Source organism: Macrobrachium nipponense, chromosome 33 (genome assembly GCF_015104395.2).
Source record: "Macrobrachium nipponense isolate FS-2020 chromosome 33, ASM1510439v2, whole genome shotgun sequence".
Lineage (NCBI taxonomy): Eukaryota > Metazoa > Arthropoda > Malacostraca > Decapoda > Palaemonidae > Macrobrachium > Macrobrachium nipponense.
This window is the reverse complement of record NC_087219.1, coordinates 51,252,902-51,276,375: the sequence shown is the minus strand read 5'-3', so window position 1 is coordinate 51,276,375 and position 23,474 is coordinate 51,252,902. Positions and strand designations below refer to the sequence as shown.

Sequence of the window (23,474 nt, the reverse complement as noted above, 5' to 3'; positions counted from 1 at the left end):
GAAAATCACAGCGTAAACGAATTATATCACAAAGTCGATTCTATATAACTTACCTTCGTTCTTCTATCGCGGAATAAATAATGATAAAAAGAGCTTTTCCTTTTAAAAAGTTCTGTGGGAGTCACACACACACACGCGACTGACCGTCGGAGCAGGGGACCAGGAACACAACCACCACAAGTATTGGCTAACACCAAACTGAAAATCGGGTCTCCTCTCTCCTCTCTCTCTCTTCTCCCTCCTGCCTGGCTCCTTATAACATCCTCTATCGACAACTCGCGCCAAATTTCGAACAAACAATCACGAACTATCCGAAGTAATCTATCCTATCTTAACAAATTCTCACATATCACAAAAAATGACACAATTTTAGAACCGATGGCGGTTGTTTTGAAAGAAAATATCATAAAAGAAAGCGAGCGATTCCAGTTCCAAACTGATAACGAAGAAAACGGAATTATGAGCGGTTGGGTTTCCCTCTGCTTCAGAGAGAAAGCACGATGGCGAATTTGCTTTCAGTCGATGCGAGCCGGAAGTTAGAAGAAGTACGTCATCATTGTGGTAGATTCATCAATGCTGGAAGATGTGTATAACGTCATCCTTCACTTTGGCTTCTGACTCATTTTTTTTTTTCTTTTTCTTTTTTATTAGTTTGAATGCATACCCACGTTGAGTAACGTCAGTCCATTGATTATGTATGTGTTAGAATATAGGTCACCGTATACCAATTCTTTATTTATTCTATACCTATGCCTATATATATATATATATATATATATATATATATCATATATATATATATATATATATATATATATATTTGTGTGAGTGTGTGTGTGTACTCTTCAACAAATCAGCTCAGCACCTGTTTCAGAAATACAGTTTCTGACTCACAGCGCGGTAGCCACGGAAAAACCCACTAATCTCAAATGACCAATTTCGAGCAGCTGATAGCGTTTTTGCCGTACATTTAAGACCAGGGTTGCTGTGTCGCGGATGAACCCCGTGCAGATAACTTCCATAGGACTACCCACTTCATACACCATCACAGAGAGCTTTGCATCGAACACCCTTCTCTTTCACCCCCATCTTCCCAGTACTTCAAAACTCTGCTCCCACCTGCAAACACTTCGAATTATAAATTCTTTTAACTGTCCTTTCATTCTACGTTCCTTCAAATATGCCCAGACCATTTCAAAATACTCTAACCATTCCTTTAGCCTATGCTACGCTTTATTAGTTCTGTGTAGTTCTAAATTTCTCAGCCTCTCGGCGCTTTTTATGCCACTTATAATACGCAGAGATTTGTCACGTAGTCTTTTCATTCCATCAAGGAGAGTTGCTTCAACGATTTCTGCATGCATTCCCACCTTGGCTTCTCTGGACAATCCTCATTTTGCCATCTGCTAACCAACTATTTCATAATGCATTCACATTTTATTCCAAAACTTTGCACATGGCCTGTCTAATTTTCTTTCCCGACTTCTGCATCACCTGGTTTGGTATGTTTAATTGAATTGAATCGAATTGAATGTGTTTGGGCAGGACTGAATCCAGACAGCCACAGTAGTCCACTTAATCCCTGAAATACTTTCAGGTTGCTTCTAGGCATGGGCATTTGCTGGCATAATGTCAGTTTAATCTCAACCTACCAGCAATCCTCAAAATCCCCCCATCAATGAAGATAGTAAACAACCGTGGCTAAGGGTACCTTTTACTCCAAACCTGTCACTCTCTACACTTTCATTGCACAATGTGGTGCTTCCATAGCAGAAACTTTTGATTACTCTTATAATAATAATAATAATAAAAACTTACGCTGTGCATACAAACCTTCTACAAAGCTTCTTTATTACTTAGGCCATTAGTTTTTGTAGCTCCTTATATACCATATACAGCTTGTTCACTTTAGTTTCAGGCTTCAAATAACTCTTTTACAATCAATACTTGATCAACGCACCGTCCCTGACTAAACCAACACTTCCACTATCTATCCTATCATCTGCCTTATTTTATCATTCAAATCCCTGCATATACTACTTTCTCCGGTATACTTAGCAAAATTATGCTCCTTAATTCTTACCTTCTCTTCGGTCTTATTTACCTTTATAAAATGGAGCAATTATTCTTCTCACCTATCTCTTAGGTATGTTTCCTTCATCCAGGCAGACTTACCTTATAGACCCTGGTGGTCAGCCAGTCAATCACATTTTCACCGTCATACCACAGCATCTCGCCTTTAATCCTATCAACTCCTGACGTCTTTCCATTCTTCAAACCCCATTAATTACCCTCATTACATTCTACAGTCACTTCCACAACCATTTTCAAACTTCTATTTCTTTCAGCAATTTAGTCTCAGGTCCAGTAATGTATTTGTGGGTGTCAGATCTACGTAATCTAATTTAGTGCAAAATTCAAGATCTCGCCTGACTACTTTAGACCGATGTAGCCACAGTTTCTGAACAATGAACTTCACCACTGTCTAATATAATGCTAACCACATTTCAATACATTTTTAACTATTGTAGAAAACACTTTTCAATGTGTAGTCTATTAAACTACTTGATGTCTCATATTTGTGCAATTACGAACGTGCTGTGTTGAATTTGACTGACTTCAATGTACTAGTTTATACACACGAATTTCCACTCACTTTCCCTCATGCAGACTAGTGGCCTTCCTCACTCAACTGAGCAGTTTAGTTTATTCGGTCAACCCATTATTAAACTCCTAACTGTACTCTCTTTAGAATGAGAAGTTTTTGTCTACTAAGAGTAAATTAGTGCAACTAATCCTATGGAACCACGTTTATTTTTCCTGGTCTTGGATACGAGGCGAGAAAGTTCTTTCAGTAAGTACTTTCTGTAACTTCGCTCTTCAAAATAATAATAATAATAATAATAATAATAATAATAATAATAATAATAATAATAATAATAATAATAATAATAATAATAATAATAATAATAACACTGCAAGGGCCTGTATAGGGTTAATAAAATGTATGTTTGACCACTTACTGTCCCGTTGTACTTCCAGACAAATGAAATGTTCTCCCAACTTTCCATATAACCTTGTTTAGCCTCTCCCTCTCTCTTTCATTTCTCCCCAGTCCCTTGGCTAGAAAAATGAAGACAATTCAAACAAGAACTCGATATTATAACTGGATTTTTCAAATCTCTCCATACTTTATCCCGTCTCCTTGAATGGCTGGTACCTAAGATGGTTTTCTAGTCAAAAGATTTGGAGAAAAATTAAATGGCACCTCTGTGCCTGCCAAATTATCCTGGTTTATAAAGCTGCATGGCTAGTCCTATAGATCATACACTAGCGCATACAAAGACAGGGACACGCCATTTCTAAACTGAAATCAGAGGTCACTTGGAGCCAAGGACAGTTTAAAGTTTGGAAGAATGTCTTATTATAGTACTACTTTCTTCTCTTCAAAACAAGCTATTTAGATGACGAAGGTTCTTCACTTCATCACAGAAATAATCAAAACTATATTGGCCACAACCAACCATTTGGAATGTCGCTCATACATTCAAAATGCCGAATTTCTCGTTTTCCTCTTCGATGAAACTGAATCAAGAAAGTTGTCTCAGTCACACGATAGATTATCGTTTTCTCGTACCATTTCAGCTGAGCTCAAAATATAATTATAATCGACCCTTTCCAGAAGGTCTCACAAACATGTATCCATGAGGCTTTGGGAAATGGATTTCACTGTCGAACCGGAAGAAAGTTAGCCTCATCATCTACTTTAAGCTTCATTATCCCTACAGAATACAGCATTAACTTAAAACCCAAGTGTAAATTATACAGTGGCTTTGAAGAAGTAAATTAACCTATAGATTTTCTTCCATGGATGTTTTTAGCTTATTCATGGCAGTCCATAAAAAATGAACATCATATCTAAACGACTTGTATTAATGCGAAATTACCTATCTGAGGTCACAGTAACAGTCTGCCTTGAAAAGTCTTCAGGAATAAAAGCCAAAAAGTAAACAACAAAAGCAAGCTTGCAGGAATAAAATTCAGAAAGGTATAATGCAGGCTATTGTTTGCAGAAGATGCCAACTTGGACGAATATATCAAATGATAGTCCATCTTTCCTGACAAATGAGTATATTTACAATTAGTTAAAGAACTCGGCAAAGTTATTATCAAACACAGTTACCGGCGAATTTCTCAAGCTAGGACTATGCTCTGTTTTTTATCCATCTATCCATCCGCCTGTGGTGTTTGCGCATGGTAACACTGCGTCCCGGGCTTTGAATAATATCCTATTTCTTATCTTAACGGTTTAATTTGCATACCGTAAATTATTAAAACACTTTTCAGTTGCAAACGTACACCCAGATATTCTTTTATTTACCTAAAACTTACACAAAGCGTAACTATTTACAGATTTACAGTCTGGGACGCAGTGTTACCATGCGAAAACACCACAGGCGGATGGACAGATGGAAAAAAACAGAGTATAGTATCAAACGATATGACGCCACCATAACTCGAAGGGACATTGATAATCACCTCCTTTAGAGCTGAAGGGCGGTAGGGCAATTACTCTACTTCTGTTTTCTTATTATGAGCTATACATCAGAACGCTATATGTCAGAACTATTTGAGCTTGTGCACGTCTAGGTTCCTTTTTCGCTCTTTAGAGATCATAGATTCACAATCTGCTTGTCTGCACTTCAGCTGTTGGTGATTTAAGCCGTAATGGCAGCCATTTTGAACTCACACTGGGGCGCAAGGGGAAAATATATTAAAAATAATTTCTTCCGCTTATATCTTTGTGATATATATTTCCATAGGTTTTTTGGGGCGAGGAATTAATTTTTTTTATATTTCTAAAGCCCTATCATCCATATCTATCAAAGTACTTGGTAATATACTAAAACAGACGATTGCAAAGAATAATGTTATACGAGCTCAGCATATGCAGCCAGCAGACAATATAGATGAACATACACTCATAGCGTGAATGCGAGTAGGCCAGATATTAGGTATAATAGAAATGCAGTGGACATCACAAAAGAACAAAATAGAAATCGCCACGCAAAATAAAGTGGAGGCATAATTGGATTATAATTGGAGTCAGCGGGAATTGTGCTGCCCAAACACGATGGTGTTTGACACACCAAGCGATGGGCGCCTTAGTGGCGTGATCGGTATGGTCTCGACCTGCCACCTCGTGGCCGCGAGTTCGATTCTCGGGCATTCCACTGAGGAGTAAGAGATTTATATTTCCGGTGATAGAAGTTCACTCTCGACATGGTTCGGAAGTCACGTAAAGCCGTTGGTCCCGTTGCTGAATAACCACTGGTTCCATGCAATGTAAAACACCATACAAACAAACAAACAAAAGATGTTGAAGATGATCTCCTATAGGCTGAGACCGGTAACATATCCTCTACTGAATTCATTCAGTTGTGGCTGATTAATAAGACTAAAAGCTTTAATGATTCAAGTAAAATCTCAAAACATTTGCTTCTATTACTAAGTCAGTAATAACTACAAAAACAACAAAGTAAAGCAAATAAAAGCAGAAAGAAATGGACTACGCCAAGATGCAGTATTGGCTACAAGGCACTTTAACATGGAAAAAATTTTCAGTCATCCACTTGGACCAGTGCCTTGGGCCTTAGCAACTGCCGAAGGTGCACTCGTGAAAAAGCCAACGAAGCGAAACTCCTTCATGCTCTACAAACACAACAAGTCATTGCAAGAAGACAAAAAAACTTCATACATGAATTGCATCATTGAAGGAAGCGCAGTATTACAATTTACAAGCACGCGTAGCATTCCATACAATTGGTGAACTAGCTGAGAAAGCGTTTGACCAGCGCCTTAAGTCAGCTGGGTTAATCTAAAAAGGAGGCGAAGAGGAGCATCTGTCACATTAGTGCTTAAGCCCAGTTTAACAAAACATTCCCATAAACTAGAAAAAGTTTCATGACAGACAAAGAACGAAGTGCAATTAACACATTTTTTATTGGGATAATGGAAGCAAGATAGTTATGCAATCAAGTAAAAAACAGTTATTTACTTTGTGGTTTATATGGTGTTTTTACGTTACATGGAACCAGTGGTTATTCAGCAACGGGACCAACGGCTTTACGTGACTTCCGAACCACGTCGACAGTAAACTTCTATCACCAGAAATACACATCCCTCACACCTCAATAGAATGTCCGAGAATCGAACTCGCGGCCACCGAGGTGGTACGCCAACACCTTACTAACCAAGCCACTGAGGCGCTTCACTTTGTGAGTGGTCAAAACTACATGGTTATCACAATTACTGATGGATCTCGAACAGACACAAGAGATTGAGGCCCTGAAATCATCCAAACAAGAGGAGGCTGACAGTAGAATTGGTTTGCAGCTTCGCCATATGGCTACTCAGATATCCGAAGACTTTACCACTGTTATCAGATCACCAGATACAGATGTGTTCATCTTGATGCTGAAATTTGCACAAACCACAAAACAAACGAGATTGATTCATACAGGGGTAGGGACAAGAGATGCCTCATAGAAGTACTTAAAGTTGTAGCTGAAACTGGTCTGGAGAATGTAGAAGTACGGAGAGTTACAGACGAAACTGGTCAGGAGAATGTAGAAGTACGGAAAGTTGTAGACGAAACTGTTCAGGAGAATGTAGAAGTACGGAAAGTTGTAGACGAAACTGTTCAGGAGAATGTAGAAGTACGGAAAGTTACAGACGAAATTGGTCAGGAGAATGTAGAGGTACGTTAAGTTATAGACGAAACTGATCAGGAGAATGTAAAGTTATAGACGAAACTGGTCAGGAGAATGTAGAAGTACGGAAAGTTGTAGACGAAACTGGTCAGGAGAATGTAGAAGTACGGAAAGTTGTAGACGAAACTGGTCAGGAGAATGTAGAAGTACGGAGAGTTAGAAACGAAACTGGACAGGAGAATGTAGAAGTACGGTAAGTTGTAGATGAAACTGGTCAGGAGAATGTAGAAGTACGGAAAGTTACAGACGAAACTGGTAAGGAGAATGTAGAAGTACGGAAAGTTACAGACGAAACTGGTCAGGAGAATGTAGAAGTACGGAAAGTTACAGACGAAACTGGTCAAGAGAATGTAGAAGTACGGAAAGTTGTAGACGAAACTGGTCAGGAGAATGTAGAAGTACGGAAAGTTGTAGACGAAACTGGTCAGGAGAATGTAGAAGTACGGAAAGTTACAGACGAAAAAACTGGTTAGGAGAATGTAGAAATACAGAAAGTTGTAGACGAAACTGGTCAGGAGAATGTAGAAGTTCAGAAAGTTGTAGCACGAAACTGGTCCAGGAGAATATAGAACGTAAGCGGAAAGGTTGTTGAGAACGAAACTGGTCAGGGAGAATGTAGAAGTTCGAAAGTTGTCAAGAACGAAACTGGTCATGGAGAATGATAAAGTTACGGGAAAAGTTGTAGACGAACAACTTGTCAGGAGAATGTAGAAGTATGGAAAGTTGTTTTAGACGAAAAAAAACCTTGGGGGGTCAGGAGAATGTAGAAAGTTACAGAAAAGTTGTAGAACGAAACCTGGACAAGAAGAATGAGTAGAAGTGACGGAAATTTACAGATGCAAACTGGTCAGGAGAATGTAGAAGTAACGTAAGTTTACAGAACGAAACTGGTCCAGAGAGAATGTAGAAGTACGGAAAAGTTTACAGACGAAACTGGTCAGGAGAAATGGTAGAAAGTAGCTGGAAAGTTTGTAGACGAAACTGGGTCATGGTGGGGGGGAGAATGTAGAAAAAGTAACGGACGAAGTTTTACAGAACGAAACTGGTCAATGGAAATGAATTTAGAAAGTACCGGAAAGTTACAGACGAAACTGGTCAAAGAGAATGTAGAAAGTTACGGAAAGTTTGTAGACGAAAAACCTGGTCAGGGAATGAATGTATAACGTAAACGGAAAGGTTTTAGACGAAACTGGTCAGGGAGAATGTAGAAGTACGGAAAGTTACAGACAAAACTGGTCAGGCAGAAATGTAGAAGTTACAGAAATTTGACAGACGCCAAACTGGTCAGGAGAATGTAGAAGTACGGAAAGTTGTTCGACGAAACTGGTCCAGGAAGAAAAGTGTAAAGTAAGTAACGGAAAGTTTACAGACCGAAACTGGTTGAGGAGAATGGTAGAAGTACGGGGGATGGGGAAAAGTTACAGACGAAACTGTGGTCAGTAGAATGTAGTAAGTTAACGGAAAAAGTTGTAAACGAACTGGTCATGGAGAATGTATGAAAGTAAGGAAAGTTTGTAGACGAAACTGGTCAGGAGAATGTAGAAGGTACTGGAAACAAATTTACAGACGAAACTGGTTCGGGAAATGGTTAGAAGCTATAAGCGGAAGTTACAGACGAAACCGTTCAGGAGAATGGTAGAAGTACAGAAATTTGTAAACGAAAACTGGGTCAGGAGAAGTAGAAGTACGGAAAGTTACAGACAAACTGGTCAAGAAGAATGTAGAAGTACGGAAAGTTGTAGACGAAAACTGGTCAGGAGAATTGTAGAAGTAAGGGAAATTGTAGACGAAACTGGCAGTAGAATGTTAGAATTATGGAAAGTTGTAGCGAAATCTGGTCAGGAGAATGTAGAAGTACGAGAAAGTTGTAGACGAAAAAACTGGTCAGGAGGAATGTAGAAGACGGAAAGTTACAGACGAAACTGGTCAGGAGAATGTAGAAGTACGGAAGTTACAGACGAAACTGGTCAGGAGAATGTAGAAAGTACGGAAAAGTTACAGATCAAACTGCGTCAGGAGAATTGTAGAAGTACGGATAAGTGTAGACGAAACGGGCCAGGAGAATGTAGGAAGTACGGAAAGCTACAGACAAAAACTGGTCAGGAGAATGTAGAAGTACAGAAAAATTTACAGACGCAAAACTGGGTCAGGAGAGAGAATGTAGAAAGTAGGCGAAAAGTTGTAGACGAAAATGGTCCAGGAGAATGTAGAAGTACGGAAAGTTACAGCGAAACTGTGAGGAGAATTGTAGACGTCGGAAAGTTACGACGAAAAAACTGGTCAGGAGAAGTAGAAGTACGGAAAGTTGTAAAACGAACTGGTCAGGAGGAATGTAGAAGTAAGGAAAGTTTGTAGACTGAAAACTGCTCAGGAGAATGTAGAAGTACGGAAAGTTACAGACGAAAACTGGTCAGGAGAATGTAGAAGTACGGAAAGTACAGACGAAACCGGTCATGAGAATGTAGAAGTACAGAAATTTGTAAACGAAATGGTCAGGAGAAATGTAGAAGTACGGAAAGTACAGGACAAATGTTCCCAAGGAATGTAGAAGTACGGAAAGTTGTAGAAGAACTGGTCAGCGAGAATGTAGAAGTAAGGAAATTTGTAGACGAAACTGGTCAGGGCTAGAATGTAGAATTTTGAAAGTTGTAGACGAAACTGGACAGGAGAATGTAGAAGTAAGGGTGAAAGTTGTAGAGAAACTGTTAGGGAGAATGTAGTGAAGTACGGAAAGTTACAGACGGAAAATGGGTCAGGAGAATGTAGAAGTACGGAAAGTTACCAGGACGGAAACTGGTCATGAGAATGTAGAAGACGGAAAGTTACAGCGACAAAATGGTCAGGAGAATGTAGAAGTACGGAAAGTTGTGAACGAAAACTGGGGAAAGTTGTAAGACGAAACTGGTCAGGAGAATGTAGAAGTTACTGGAAAGGATTGTAAACGAAAACTGGTCAGGAAGAATGCTAGAAGTTACGGAAAGTTGTAGACGAAAACTGGTCAGGGAGAATAGTAGAAGTACCGGAACAAAGTTGTAAACGAAACTGGTCAACAAGGAGAATGTAGAAGCACGGAAAAGTTTACAGGACCTCCCAAACTCTCAACTGGTCAGATGAATGTAGAAGTACGGAAAGTTGGTAACGAAACTGAAACTGGTTCAAGGAACAATGTAGGAAAGTACGGAAAAAGTTTACAGACGAACAAACTGGTCAGGAGAATGTAGAAGTACGGAAAAGCTTTACAGAACGAAAACTGGTCAAGGAGAATGTAGAAAGTACGGGAAAAGTTTACAGACGAAAACTGGTCAGGAAGAAATTGTAGGAATGTACGGAAAGTTACAGACAAAACTAGCGGTTCAGAGGAGAATGTAGCAGTACGGAAAAGTGGTAGACGAAAACTGGTCAGGAGAACTGTAGAAGTACGGAAAGTTACCCAGACGAAAACTGGTAAAGGAGAATGAGAAGTTACGGAAAAGTTACAGACGGAAACTGGTCAAGGAGAATGTTAGAAGTACGGAAAGTTTACAGACGAAAACTGGTCAGGGAGAATGTAGACTAAGTACCCGGAAAGTTCACAGACGAAAACTGGTCAGGAGAATGTAGAAAGTACGGAAAAGTTGTTTTAAAACGAAAAACTGCGGTCAGGAGAATGTAAGAAGTACGCGGAAAAGTTGTAAACCAAAAGAAACTGTCGGTCAAAGAGAATGTAGAAAGTACGGAAAGTTGCTAAACGACAAACTGGTTCAGGAGAATGTAGAAGTACGGAAAGTTGGTAAAACCGAAAACTTGGTCAAAGAGAATGTAGAAGTACGACGGAAAGTTACAGACGAAACTGGTAAAGGAGAATGTTAGATAAGTACAGGAAAGTTATTAAGACGAAACTAGTCAGGAGAAATGGTAGAAGTACGGAGAGTTTGTAGACGAAACTGGTTCAGGGAAGAGTAGGAAGTACGGAAAGTTACAGACGAAACTCGTAAGGAAGGAGAATGTAGAAAGTACCGGAAAGTTGTTTATCGACGAAAAACCTGGTATCAAGGAGAATGTAGAATGTACGAGGACAAAGTTACAGACGAAAACTGGTCAGGAAGAATGCAGAAAGTACGGGAAAAGTTACAAGACGGAAAACTGGTCCAGGGACAAACTGTAGAAAGTACCGGAAGGAAAGTTGTAAAACGAAAAACTGGTCAGGAGAATCGTAAGAAGGTACGGAAAGTTGTTAACGAAACTGGGTCAAGAGAATGGTAGAAGTAACGGGAAAGTTGTAAACGAAAACTGGTTCCAGGAGAATGTAGAAGTACGGAAACGTTGTTAGACAAAACTGGTCAGGAAGAAAAATGGTAGAAGCACGGAGAAATTGGTCAGGAGAAGTAGAAGTACGGAAGTTACAAGAAACAAAATGGTCAGGGAGAACTGTAGAAAGCTACGGAAAGTTAACAGGAGCGAAAACTGGTCAGGAAGAATGTAAGCAAGTACGGAAACGTTTACAGAACAAAAACTTGGTCAGCGGAGAATGTAGAAAGTTACGGAAAGTTCGTAAGAACAAAACTGGTCAGGAGGAAATGTAGAAGTTCGGAAAACGTTGTAGACGAAAACTGGCTCAGGAGAATGTAAGAAGTCGGAAAGCGTAGACGAAAACTGCGGTTCAGGAGAATGTTAGAAAGTACCTTCAAAGTTGTAAGACGAAAACTGGGTCAGGAGGAAATGTAGAAGTACGGAAAGTTGCTCAGGACGAAACGCGTTTTCAGGAAATGTAGAAGAAATAAGCTGGAAAGACTTGTAGACGAAAACTGGTCAGGAGAATGTAGAAGTACGGAGAAAGTTCTTAGAACGAAACTTGGTCAGGAAGAATGTACAGAAGTACGGAAAAGTTGTAGGACGAAACTGGTCAGGAAGAATGCTAGAACGTACGGAAAAGTTGTAGACCGACAAACTGGTCAGGAGAACTGCTAGAAGTACGGAAAGTTTACAGAACGGAAAACTGGTCAAGGAGAATGTAGAAGTACGGAAAGTTAAGACGAAACTTGCGTCAGGAGAATGTAGAAATACGGAGATTTAGACGAAACTGGTCAGGGAGAATGTATAAGTACGAAATTCACAGACGAAACTGGTCAAGAGAATGTAGAAGTACGGAAATTGTAGACGAAAACTGTCAGGAGAATGTAGAAGTACGGAAAGTGTAGGACGAAACTAGTCAGGAGAATGAAAGTACAGAAGTTACCAGACGAAACTTGGTCAGGGAGAATGTAGAAGTACGGAAAGTTGTAACAACCTCGGTCAGAGAATGGTAGAATACGGAAAGTTACAGACGAAACTGGTCCAGTGAGAATGTAGGAAAAGTTACGGAAAGGTTACAGACAAAACTGAGGGTCAGCGGAGAATGTAGAAGTACGGAAAGTTGTAAACGAAAGCTCGTCAGGGAATGTAGAAGGGGTAAACGGAAAGTGTAAACAAACCTGGGTTCCATTGAGAAATGTAGAAGGTACGGAAAGGTTACAGCGAAACTGGCAGGAGAATGTAGAAGTGCGGAAAAGTTACAGACGAAAACTGGTCAGGAGAATGTTAGAAGTACGGAAAGGTTACAGACGGAAACTGGTCAGGAGAACTGTAGAAGTTACAGAAAAAGTTGGTAAACGAAACTGCGTCAGGAAATGTAGGGAAATGTACGGAAAGTTACAGACAAAACTGGTCAAACGAGAATGTAGAAGGTACGGAAAGTTGTAGGACGAAACTGGTCAGGAGAAGTTAGAAGTTACGGAAAGTGTAGGACGAAAACTGGTCAAGAGGAGAATGTAGAAGTACGGAAAGTTGTAGACGAAACTGGTCAGGAGAATGTAGAAGTACGGAAAGTTGTAGACGAAACTGGTCAGGAGAATGTAGAAGTATGGAAAGTTGTAGACGAAACTGGTCAGGAGAATGTAGAAGTACGGAAAGTTACAGACGAAACTGGTCAGGAGAATGTAGAAGTACGGAAAGTTACAGACGAAACTGGTCAGGAGAATGTAGAAGTACGGAAAGTTGTAAACGAAACTGGTCAGGAGAATGTAGAAGTACGGAAAGTTGTAAACGAAACTGGTCAGGAGAATGTAGAAGTACAGAAAGTTGTAAACGAAACTAGTCAGGAGAATGTAGAAGTACGGAAAGTTACAGACGAAACTGGTCAGGAGAATGTAGAAGTACGGAAAGTTGTAGACGAAACTGGTCAGGAGAATGTAGAAGTACGGAAAGTTACAGACGAAACTGGTATGGAGAATGTAGAAGTACGGAAAGTTACAGACGAAACTGGTCAGGAGAATGTAGAAGTACGGAAAGTTACAGACGAAACTGGTCAGGAGAATGTAGAAGTACGGAAAGTTACAGACGAAACTGGTCAGGAGAATGTAGAAGTACGGAAAGTTACAGACGAAACTGGTCAAGAGAATGTAGAAGTACGGAAAGTTGTAAACGAAACTGGTCAAGAGAATGTAGAAGTACGGAAAGTTGTAAACGAAACTGGTCAGGAGAATGTAGAAGTACGGAAAGTTACAGACGAAACTGGTCAGGAGAATGTAGAAGTACGGAAAGTTACAGACGAAACTGGTCAGGAGAATGAAGAAGTACGGAAAGTTACAGACGAATCTGGTCAGGAGAATGGAGAAGTACGGAAAGTTGTAAACGAAACTGGTCAGGAGAATGTAGAAGTACGGAAAGTTGTAAACGAAACTGGTCAAGAGAATGTAGAAGTATGGAAAGTTGTAAACGAAACTGGTCAGGAGAATGTAGAAGTACGGAAAGTTGTAAACGAAACTGGTCAAGAGAATGTAGAAGTACGGAAAGTTACAGACGAAACTGGTCAGGAGAATGTAGAAGTACAGAAAGTTATAGACGAAACTGGTCAGGAGAACATAGAAGTACGGAAAGTTATAGACGAAACTGGTCAGGAGATATGTGAAGCCTTGCCTTCCTTTCATGCTTTTTCTGGATGTGACAGTGTGAGAGCGCATCGGAAAGGCAAGTTACTGCCATGGAAATTATTAGACAAAACCCTGAGTTTATCTCCACTTTCAAATCGCTTGGATCTATTATTTCTGTGGATGAAGATACTTGAAGTTCTAGGGGATCACGTAGAGAGGGGAGAGATGGATGAGCCATATGAAGTTGATGAATCAGATGAAATTAACATTATAACTGACTTGACATATGAATATGATTATATAAGGAGTACTAATTGTAGGTCCTTGCATTGTGTTTAATAAATCATTCTCGATAAGTATGATGGCTAAAAGTTTCGTTTCATTAAAATAAAACAACTGTATATTTACTTAACTTTATCAAGTACCAGAGTGCTATTACTGTACTATAAAGCATAATTCTTTCTTATCCAATGTGCCAAAGAATATATTAGATTTTTTCCAACTAATCCTACACTATCCATTGTACTTGTATAAATTTGAATTGAATACAGAATTTGGCCAAAGCACTGGGACCAATGAAGTCATTCAGCACTGAGACGGAAATTGACAGTAACTAGGTATGAAAGGTTTAACAGGAGGAAAACCTCAAAGCAGTTGTACTATGAATCAAGTATTAGGAGAGGGTGGAAAGTAAGATGAAGGAGAATATGAAAGGAGATACAGTAAAAGGAACAAAAGTGGTTGCAACTAGTGGCCAAAGGCACACTGCAAAGAACCCTAAGTACAGCCTACAGTGCACCGCGTGAGGTCTACTGACGGCACTAACCCTCCTACTGGGAAATATTATTAAGAGGAATATACTTCAATTGTACCTGTGCCACATTTCTAAGAATCCCGATTAATATCTCTAATCCTCCCTTTTATAATAAAAAACAAAGATTTATTCATTTACTTTCTTATTTTTCTTTGATTCTTTGGACCAAAATCCTATGATTTTATCTAATTTGTCTGTTTGAAGAGAAATTACATTAATTATTTCTTGCTCACTTATTAAGCTAAAACTTTTGAAACTGGATTTTCAAACATTTTGGATGAAGCAGCCAAATTCTCGACATCTCAAGTGCTGAAAATCATACTCTGAATCAACTGACTCTAAAGCAATAATAAAACTTTTTTAAGAGACTGCAAACTATATTTGTGGGTGGGGATAGGGGAGGCAACTGGTCCATACTCCACGTAGCAGAAGGCTGTACCCCAGAATAAACGCCTCCTACACGGTAAAGAGGATTTTTCTCATGATACGTATCTCTCTGCTTTAAGTTTGGACTACATATAACATATTATATATGAACTAGCATCTAAAAAAGACCTGCTCTTTATGGATATTCTAATTCTGACGTCGTCCCTTCACTGAAAGGAGACCAAACTTATAATATAATTTTTTCTCGAGTCAAAAATTTATATGTAAACACAAATAACGTATGAACTACTATTTTTCTGGTGAAATGAGTCATTTCATTCGATTCAGCGTACTTTAAAACCCATAGTTCCTTACCATATCCATAGAATATTTTTTATTCATTTCGTCTAAGACATAAAAAAAAAATTTTTCATCCAATTTTTGTCCCTACTTTTCGATTTTGGGCTGTAGCAACCAAAATCACCATAATCAAGGGTGCAGACAGCCAGAACCTGAATCTACGTGCTCTAAAGTATAGGAAAAATGTGGTCTACAAAAATTCCTATGGGGTTGGGGAGGGTTTCGGATGCTGGCCCAAGGTCTATCAGGTTTAGAAAACTCTTGTATCTTTAGGCGATACCGAAGGAGGTTGTGATTCAGAGGCAGAGGTAAATCAATCTGTACTGACTTCCAAATGTGGGCTTATACGTCTCAAAAGTTCTATTTAAAGTTATCGAGGGAAATAAGCCAAGTTTTTGGATACATAACACAACGTGTGTACACTTTACACACACTCCAATGAAGGAATTTTAGTCGTGTCACACTTGTTAATCGATAATCGCACCCCAGCACAAAACAGTCATGTTTTCTCATGCAAAAATCGTGGCAAAACACATTCATTCCTATTACATTCCTCTGTCCGACACTGGTCAAGGAAATATTCTCTCTCCCTAGTATTGAAAGAAACCCCTCTCAGTTTACAAATGGGTGTACCTTACCTAGAATTCTGCTAGTTATATTGTATTTGTCGTTTAACATTATACCAACCAGAATCTCAGGCTTCCTTACAATGTAAAAATATAAGTTTCAGTTCAAAACTTAAAACTTCAAGCCTCTTAAGTGTTTCCTATACGCTATATGGATATGAGGACTGGATCACCAAGTCTGTTCAAGAAACAAAGGTTTAATAATATAACCACAGGCCCTACTCTCAGAAATTATACTGCCGTGTATAGATGAGCACCAAACTTCGTGGGTCTAAGAGAAAAGCTATGAAGAATTTCAGTAGATTTGTTTACAAAAATTGTTTGATACATTTTAAAACTGGTGCAGCTACAATTGCTAAGTTAAAAATCATCTCGATATGATTTTCAGTAGCTTTTAAGACAGTTTGCAACTTTTAAAAATATTAGAGTTCCTTACAGGAACGTTCTAAAACCTAATTTCTTAACCCCCTTCCGCCTTAGGAAAAAAATTGCAATTAAAGGCAGCATGCCAAAATATAGACAAGGTTTTGTGTCGTGTATGAAGATTTCAAAGATCATAAACATGTCACTCCGTATCTTTCTTACAAGCAGATACATTACAATCCAGGAAAATGAGAAACTGTTACTTTTACTTGAACAAATTGCAAAAGAGGCCTCCTTTTCATAAAACTTGTAGACTGGACCCCTATGAAACCTGTATCCAAACTCTAGTGAACTGGAAGGGCATGAACCAACGAGTGGATGGTATTTCAAATATCAATGGGTCAAAATTGACCCATTGATATTTGAAATACCATCCACTAGTTAGTTAACGGTCTTGCCTGATAACTGAGAAGCTTTAAGCTGTTGAGCATCCAGTCTGAGGTACTGTATTCAGTTCCTTCAGCTAGGTTACCTTGCTCTGCCACTTGTATATACCAGTCCTACTGCTTGGTCCTTGGAAAGTTTTGACACACACACAAATTATTTGGGCTCCATCACTGACAGTTTTGGGGGCTTTAACAAAGTTACAAGGGAAATAAGTATTGTACTTTAGACCTTAATTTTTAAAACTGTGAAAGTAGCAATGGCAACAGAAACTGTAGGAATGTTCCATTTGAGGTACGATATGTTTTCCCTGTTATGTGTATCTCTTTGCACGGGGTTCGGGAAAAGACAAGTCAGTTCCCGCTCATCCCTTGATCTGTAATCAACTCATGTACATTAAAGGAATCAACTGGTCCTGAGTATGTCTCAACCTGCTTACATGGCGCAGTGATTCTCGTTCCAAAGCAGGACCTACAAGATGCTGAGACGAGGCCATCACAACACACCCATGGGCACAGCAAGACGTTCCCCCAGGGGCACTGCAAGCAGGAATGCAACACCGGCACGCCGGCACCACGAGGGACAGGACTTGTTACAGGCTTTGGTTGGCCTCATGGCACAAGGAAGACCACATGGTTCAGCCTCGGCAGGTGTTTAGGGCGATGTGCCTGAGAAGTGTAGCTATGAGATGACACAAAGCAGTTTTCGAGAATGGTGTCGCTCTATGAGTGATTGGCTGGCCTTAGGAAACGTCTCAGGAGAGAATGCACTTATCAGTATCCGGTTAAACTGCGATGAGAAGTTAAGGATGACTATAGATGCAACGCACTCAGAGGTTCAGTGGAACTCATTAACGACCTCTGAGGCATTCGACAGACTGGAGGAGATCACGACGAAGTCTGTGAATAAGGCAGTGGCATGGGACAAGTTTTTCTCAGCGCAACAAGGCGATCAAGAAACCGCGAAATCTTTTGTGCATAGGTGCCAACAATTGGCCTTAGATTGTGGGTTTAAGTGTCCCCATTGTCGAGCTGATCTGAATGATTTGTGTTAGTTCAGCGGATAACAAGTGGTTTAAGCAATGTGGGACTTAAGCAAGAGATCCTACAGGATCATGAGGTTTTCAATACTGTGCAGAAATTGTTACGTAAATGTGAAATTTATGAATCTGCAGAAAAGGATAGTATTAGCGCTCGTGGAAGGGCAAACGTAGCTAGTTTGGTAAAAGGGGATGAGATAGGCTTAGGCCTAGTTGAAAGTGGGTTAGAAGGTGAAAGTAAAAGTTATTGCTAGCTATAGGTCTAATAATAGTGACAAGGGACACGGCCGTGGCCGTAGTAGCTTGAAACCTACTGGTAACAGTAAGTCAGATACCAGGTGTAAAAAGTGTGGTGGTCGTTCTCATTGGCAGGGAAATGTCCTGCTGATAATGTTAATTGTTTTCAGTGTGGTATTGTGGGGCACTTTGCTAAATTCTGTTGTCAAGGGGGGCAACAGCCCGCCAAAACGGCGCCTATTGTGGACGCTGCGTCTGTTTACTTCATTGCACTGTTGCCTATCCACCTGCGGACATCGCCAGGTAGGCGCTTATGTGCGGCAGTGGGGAACTGCCGATGGTGAAAATAAAGGTTAAGCATGAGTTTTCATGTGAGTGTGTCGTCGTTGAGGCTGTTCCAGACACTGGGGCAGAAGTGTGTATAGTAGGGGTAGATTTGTTACCAAAATTGGGTTTGAAGGTACCTAATCTCTCTCGGTGTAATGTCATTGTAAATCACGCAGGGGAGAAGTCATTGAGAATATATGGGTCTGTTGATATGCTAATAGAATTGGGTGATAAATCAGTGAGCACTAGTGTTATCGTTGTGCAAGGTGCTACCCGTTTTTATATGTCTTTAGGAGTGTGTAAATCACTAGGTCTAGTGCATACAAAGTTTCCCCACCCCATCATACTGTCGCTACCGTGAATGACGTCACTCGGAAACCCTCTGCGTCGACTAACCCCCGCCAAACGCCTGAAGAAAACGTTCTCACACGGGTAGGGGGTGGTGGTCGTCAGAGCGAGATGCCATACGCTGCCACGGAGGAGAATGTCCCTAGGCTGAGGGACTGGCTACTGCAACGTTTTGCGAAGACTACGTTCAACGTTTCAAGAAACCCTCTGCCGATGATGAAAGGAGCCCCTCACCACATTCACCTGAGGGAAGGTGCCATCCCCTATGCGTGTCATACACCTATACCAGTTCCTAAGCATTGGGAGGCCGATGTTAAGGCTCAGCTCGACGAAGATGTCAAATTAGGAGTAATTAGGGAGGTCCCTGCTGGTACAGCTACGGACTGGTGTGCAAGGATGGTAGTGGTAGCAAAGAAAAATGGTAAACCACGGAGGACCGTGGACTATCAAGAGCTGAATAAGAATTGCAAACGAGAAACGCATCACACATGTGCTCCTTTTGACATGGTCTCGGGTGTGCCACTTCGTACATATAAGACTGTAGTTGATGCCTATGCCGGATTCCACCAGGTGCCATTAGATGAGGAGAGCCGACAGTTGACAACGTTTATTACACCATGGGGGAGATACCAGTATTGTCGAACACCTATGGGTCATTGCGCGGCCCCCGATGCATACACGAAAAGGTTCGATGACGTTATTATTGATGTACACAGAAAGTACAAGTGCATAGATGACGTGTTGTTATATGACGACAGTGTTGAGGGAGCCTTTTGGCATACTTATGATTTTTTGCAATTATGTGGAGATAATGGTATTACGCTGAATCCGGATAAATTCCGATTTTGTCAAAGACAGGTAGAGTTTGTGGGGTACGAACTTGATTGGGATAATTATAGACCTTCTAATGAGCGTATGAGTGCCATTAAGAACTTCCCCATGCCTGCAAGCCCAACTATCACGGATATAAGATCTTGGTTTGGACTTGTGAACCAAATTGCACCTTTCGTGGCTGTAGCACCGGTAATGGAACCATTCAGGGATCTTCTCAAGAAATCCCCCCATCGGAAAGTTTATTGGGACCAACGCCTTCAAAACAGTTTTGTTGCAGCCCGGGACAGCATTTGCAAGATGTTGGGCGACGGACTGACCATATTATGATAAGACAAGGCGCACTGCTGTTGTTACGATTGGTGCAGAGAAGGAATGGGATTTGTTATATTGCAACAATATTGCAATTGCGAGGATCTCAATGCCCCTTTTTGTTGTAAGGGGGGATGGAAACTGGCATTATGTGGCAGCAGGCACCTGACGGAGGCGGGAGGCCGGCTATGCCGTCATTGAGGGGGAAGCGGCTGCAGTAGTATGGTGCCTTAGGAAATCGAGATTGTTTTTATTGGGATGCCCGAATTTCATTTTAATCACGGACCATAGACCTTTGGTAAAACTCTTTGGGGATAGGAGCCTAAAAGACATTGCAAACCCGAGACTACTAAGGTTGAAGGAGAAAACTATGCAATATAGTTTTACCATAAGATATTTGCCGGGGAAGAAGAATTCGGCAGCCGATACGTTATCAAGATACCCAGTGATTCGCAGTGAAACTACCGTCAAAGACGAAGAAGAGGAGGAACTTATGAACGAAGTTTGTATTGCCTCCATGACGTCATCGCTGGCGGATGACGTCATTCTATGGACTGGTGGGCTACCATGAGGGGGAAGCAGAGAAGGATCCTGATTATTTACTATTGCAGCGACGTGTCAGCGAAGAGGGTTGGCCGTCGTCAAGGTCTCAAGTGGAGCCCTGCCTAAAACCTTTTTTCAATGTACGTGATAGGCTGAGTGTCATTGAAGGATTAGTCACATATGCATATGACGAGGGGCATGTTCGTCTGGTAGTTCCGGAGGCACTACGTTTACGCATTGCAACCAATTTACATTCAGGTCATCAATCAACTGACTCCATGATCAGAAGAGCACGACAGGCAGTTTATTGGCCTGGGATTGAGGTGACTTGGCAAATTATAGGGCACAGTGTCATGATTGCAACGTTGCGGCACCTTCGCAACAAAGGGAAAGTATTATATACACTCCCCCTCCCGAATATCCGTTTCAGAGAACTGTTGCAGATTTATTTCAAGTAGCAGGGAGGCAGTATATGGTCTACGCCGATCGACTGACTGGATGGATGGAAATTTATTTCTTCGCTAACGGAACTACATCCGCGAGATTGATCCCAGTTTTTAGAAGATATTTTATGCAGTGGGGAGCACCTGAAGAAATATCAGTGGACGAGGGCACGAATCTAACGAGCATGGAAATGAGACATTTCTTTGGTAAGTGGGGGGTATCTATGAGAGTGTCGTCTGCTCACTACCCCCAGTCCAACGGGCGGGCAGAAGCTGCTGTGCGCACCGCCAAACGAACATTAATGGGCAATACTCTACCTGATGGAGGGCTAGACAATGACAAGGTAGCTCAGGTCTCGATATTGCAGTATAGAAAATACACCATTACGTTCCGCGGTATAGATAAGTCTCCTGCACAGCTGGCCATGGGTCGCCAAAACTTCGAGATTCGGTGCCAATGTTAAAAAGTTATCATTTCGTCACCGAGCATTGGTTCGCGGAAACCTTGTCCGCAAGAGAGAGGGAAAGAAGCGTTGTTGAACAACGAATATCATCCAAGTATAATGAGAAAGCCAAGGATCTTTCCCCCCTACAAATAGGGGAGAGGGTAGCTATCCAGGATGTGACTACACGAGCCTGGAATAGAAGCGGGGTGGTTATTGAAAAGAATAGATACCGCCAATATCGCATAAGGTTAGACGGGAGTGGAAGAATTTCGACAAGAAATCGCAAGCATTTGAGATCCTACCACCCACACCACCTGAGAGAACCCACTCCCACCGCCTCGGGGGAGGCTGGCCCAGTACCCACCCAGGAGAGAAGTAGCACTAGGGTACGTCGTCCCCCGCAATGGCACGATGATTATATTACAGAGTAATTCATTTTAGTTGTGTTTAATAAATATCCCCTAAACATGTCAAGTTTTGTGCATATACTTTAATCCTGATTATTTGGGTTTAATAAGTGTTCCTCTTGTCATGTTTACCATTTATGTATGTTCCAGCGCTGTGTCCGAAGGACTATCTTTATTATAGCTGAATTCCCTTTACTTCATATGTTACTACCTTTACCAGTTTTATTATTTTTGCAACTAAAAGGAGAAATCTATACTTATGTTTTAAATATACTATGTTTGCTTTGAATGGGGAGCTTTGATCTTAAAGGGGAGGTGTAGGAATGTTCCATTTGAGGTACGATATGTTTTTCCCTGTTATGTGTGTATCTCTTTGCACGGGGTTCGGGAAAAGACAAGTCAGTTCCCGCTCATCCCTTGATCTGTAATCAACTCATGTACATTAAAGGAATCAACTGGTCCTGAGTATGTCTCAACCTGCTTACAGAAACTCAGACGGTTGGGCTCTTCAAGACAATCTTCACGACACCAACTTGGAGAATTGTTAGTTGCTGATGAGACCACACTTGGAATACGCAGTACACAGCTTGTTACCTCTACCACAAAGATAGTCCTGATATAGTATAATGCAGTCTTGGAGGACACTGGAAAGGAACAAGAACGTATTAATATATAAAATAATGAAAGTAATAAACACACTTATAGTAGTTAAAGATAGTACGTACTTAATAAAAAAGGAGGAAGGCAAGAAAAAATACATATGCACACAATGTGTACATATACACGATTGTTCTTAAACTGAAATCTGATGAGTATCTTAAAAGACAATTTCACTGAAAACTTAATACACATTCCTTTAGTATATGGCAGGATTTGCCTGTTCCATTGAATGCAATACAGGCAGTCTCCGGTTATTGGTGGGATGCTGAAAACCACCATTAACCGAAACTTCGCAATTTATGACGCAATAACCGATCATGACACCTCTGTTAGGTATGTTATGGCCCCATAAGTATTATCTAACTCGGTGCATTATGGCGCCATAAAACTGGATCGCCATTAACAGTGCGCTGATAACCGGGGAATGCCTACTTAAATTTTAACTTGTTTATTCAGTTTGCACCTGACAATAATTACAGTAAAAATGACAAATTTTTAACCAATTTGTATTTTTCATAACTAACAAACCTTCGGTCTTAACATTAGGATAGTACTAGCGCCAAGCTGGAAACTGGTAGAATAAATAAAAAAAAAAACTTGAGATCCAGGGACTATTAGCATCTGTACCAGGTCACGGGGTATTGTGGTTCGCAGAATGCCCTTGGCGTTTGTTTGTTTGTATGGTGCTTTTACGTTGCATGAAACCAGTGGTTATTCAGCAACGGGACCAACAGTTTTACGGGACTTCCAAACCACGTCAAGAGTGAACTTCTATCACCAGAAATTCACATCTCTCAGTCCTCAATGGAATGGCCGAGAATCGAACCCGCAACCACTGAGGTGGGACGCCATCACCATACCAACCACACCACTGAGGCGCTATGCCCTTGGCGAAGTTGGCGTCCCATGACCTATCAGTTACTTTCATACTGCCTTTAAGATAGGACGTGATTACTTTCTATCTGTTTAAAGCCAATTTAGTTTGCCTGTTTTATTTATATTTTCCTTTTTTCTCTCTCCGGGTGACCTCAGTGTGGTTGTGATCTGCTAGGTGTGTGCACGTTGAGAGATATGGAGAATTTTGCTTCACCATGGGAAATTTCTTCGGGATCTCGCAAGAGACAAAGGAGATGTCCTGGAGCGTGTGGGTTTCCTTGTTCAAGATTTTTAACATCGGTATCTATGGATCCTCATCCAATGTGTAGTAGGTGCAGAAAAAAATTCCAACCTCTTATTTCTCTTGTATTT

At 40.7% G+C, this 23,474-nt stretch overlaps 2 protein-coding genes across 7 annotated transcripts in view; one reads left to right on the top strand and one right to left on the bottom strand.

Annotated features, from left to right (window-relative positions):
* Window positions 1-204, bottom strand: part of LOC135203179 (RING finger protein 44-like) — a 236,892-nt gene extending 236,688 nt beyond the window's left edge. For 3 of the 6 annotated variants that reach the window (XR_010311880.1, XM_064232885.1, XM_064232886.1), the window contains exon 1: window positions 54-204. The gene's annotated coding sequence lies outside the window, so the exon portion shown is untranslated. The remainder of the gene's footprint in view (window positions 1-53) is intronic. The other 3 variants (XM_064232890.1, XM_064232884.1, XM_064232887.1) reach the window with 2 other exon arrangements.
* Window positions 205-5,134: 4,930 nt separating this feature from the next.
* Window positions 5,135-17,305, top strand: LOC135202861 (Kruppel-like factor 18). Its single transcript, XM_064232319.1, has 5 exons — window positions 5,135-5,180; window positions 6,418-6,761; window positions 6,992-7,241; window positions 12,507-13,757; window positions 17,082-17,305. The coding sequence occupies exons 1-5, from the start codon at window positions 5,135-5,137 to the stop codon at window positions 17,303-17,305; spliced, it is 2,115 nt and encodes a 704-aa protein (XP_064088389.1).
* Window positions 17,306-23,474: the final 6,169 nt, after the last annotated feature.

Bases quoted from the DNA above. Each gene is read 5' to 3' on its own strand.
- LOC135202861 (XM_064232319.1), top strand. From the start codon at position 5,135: ATGGTGTTTGACACACCAAGCGATGGGCGCCTTAGTGGCGTGATCG. The intron at 5,181-6,417 runs GTATGGTCTCGA...ATGGCTACTCAG, and splicing joins GCGCCTTAGTGGCGTGATCG to ATATCCGAAGACTTTACCAC. The intron at 6,762-6,991 runs GTACGTTAAGTT...GAAACTGGTCAG, and splicing joins TTGGTCAGGAGAATGTAGAG to GAGAATGTAGAAGTACGGAA.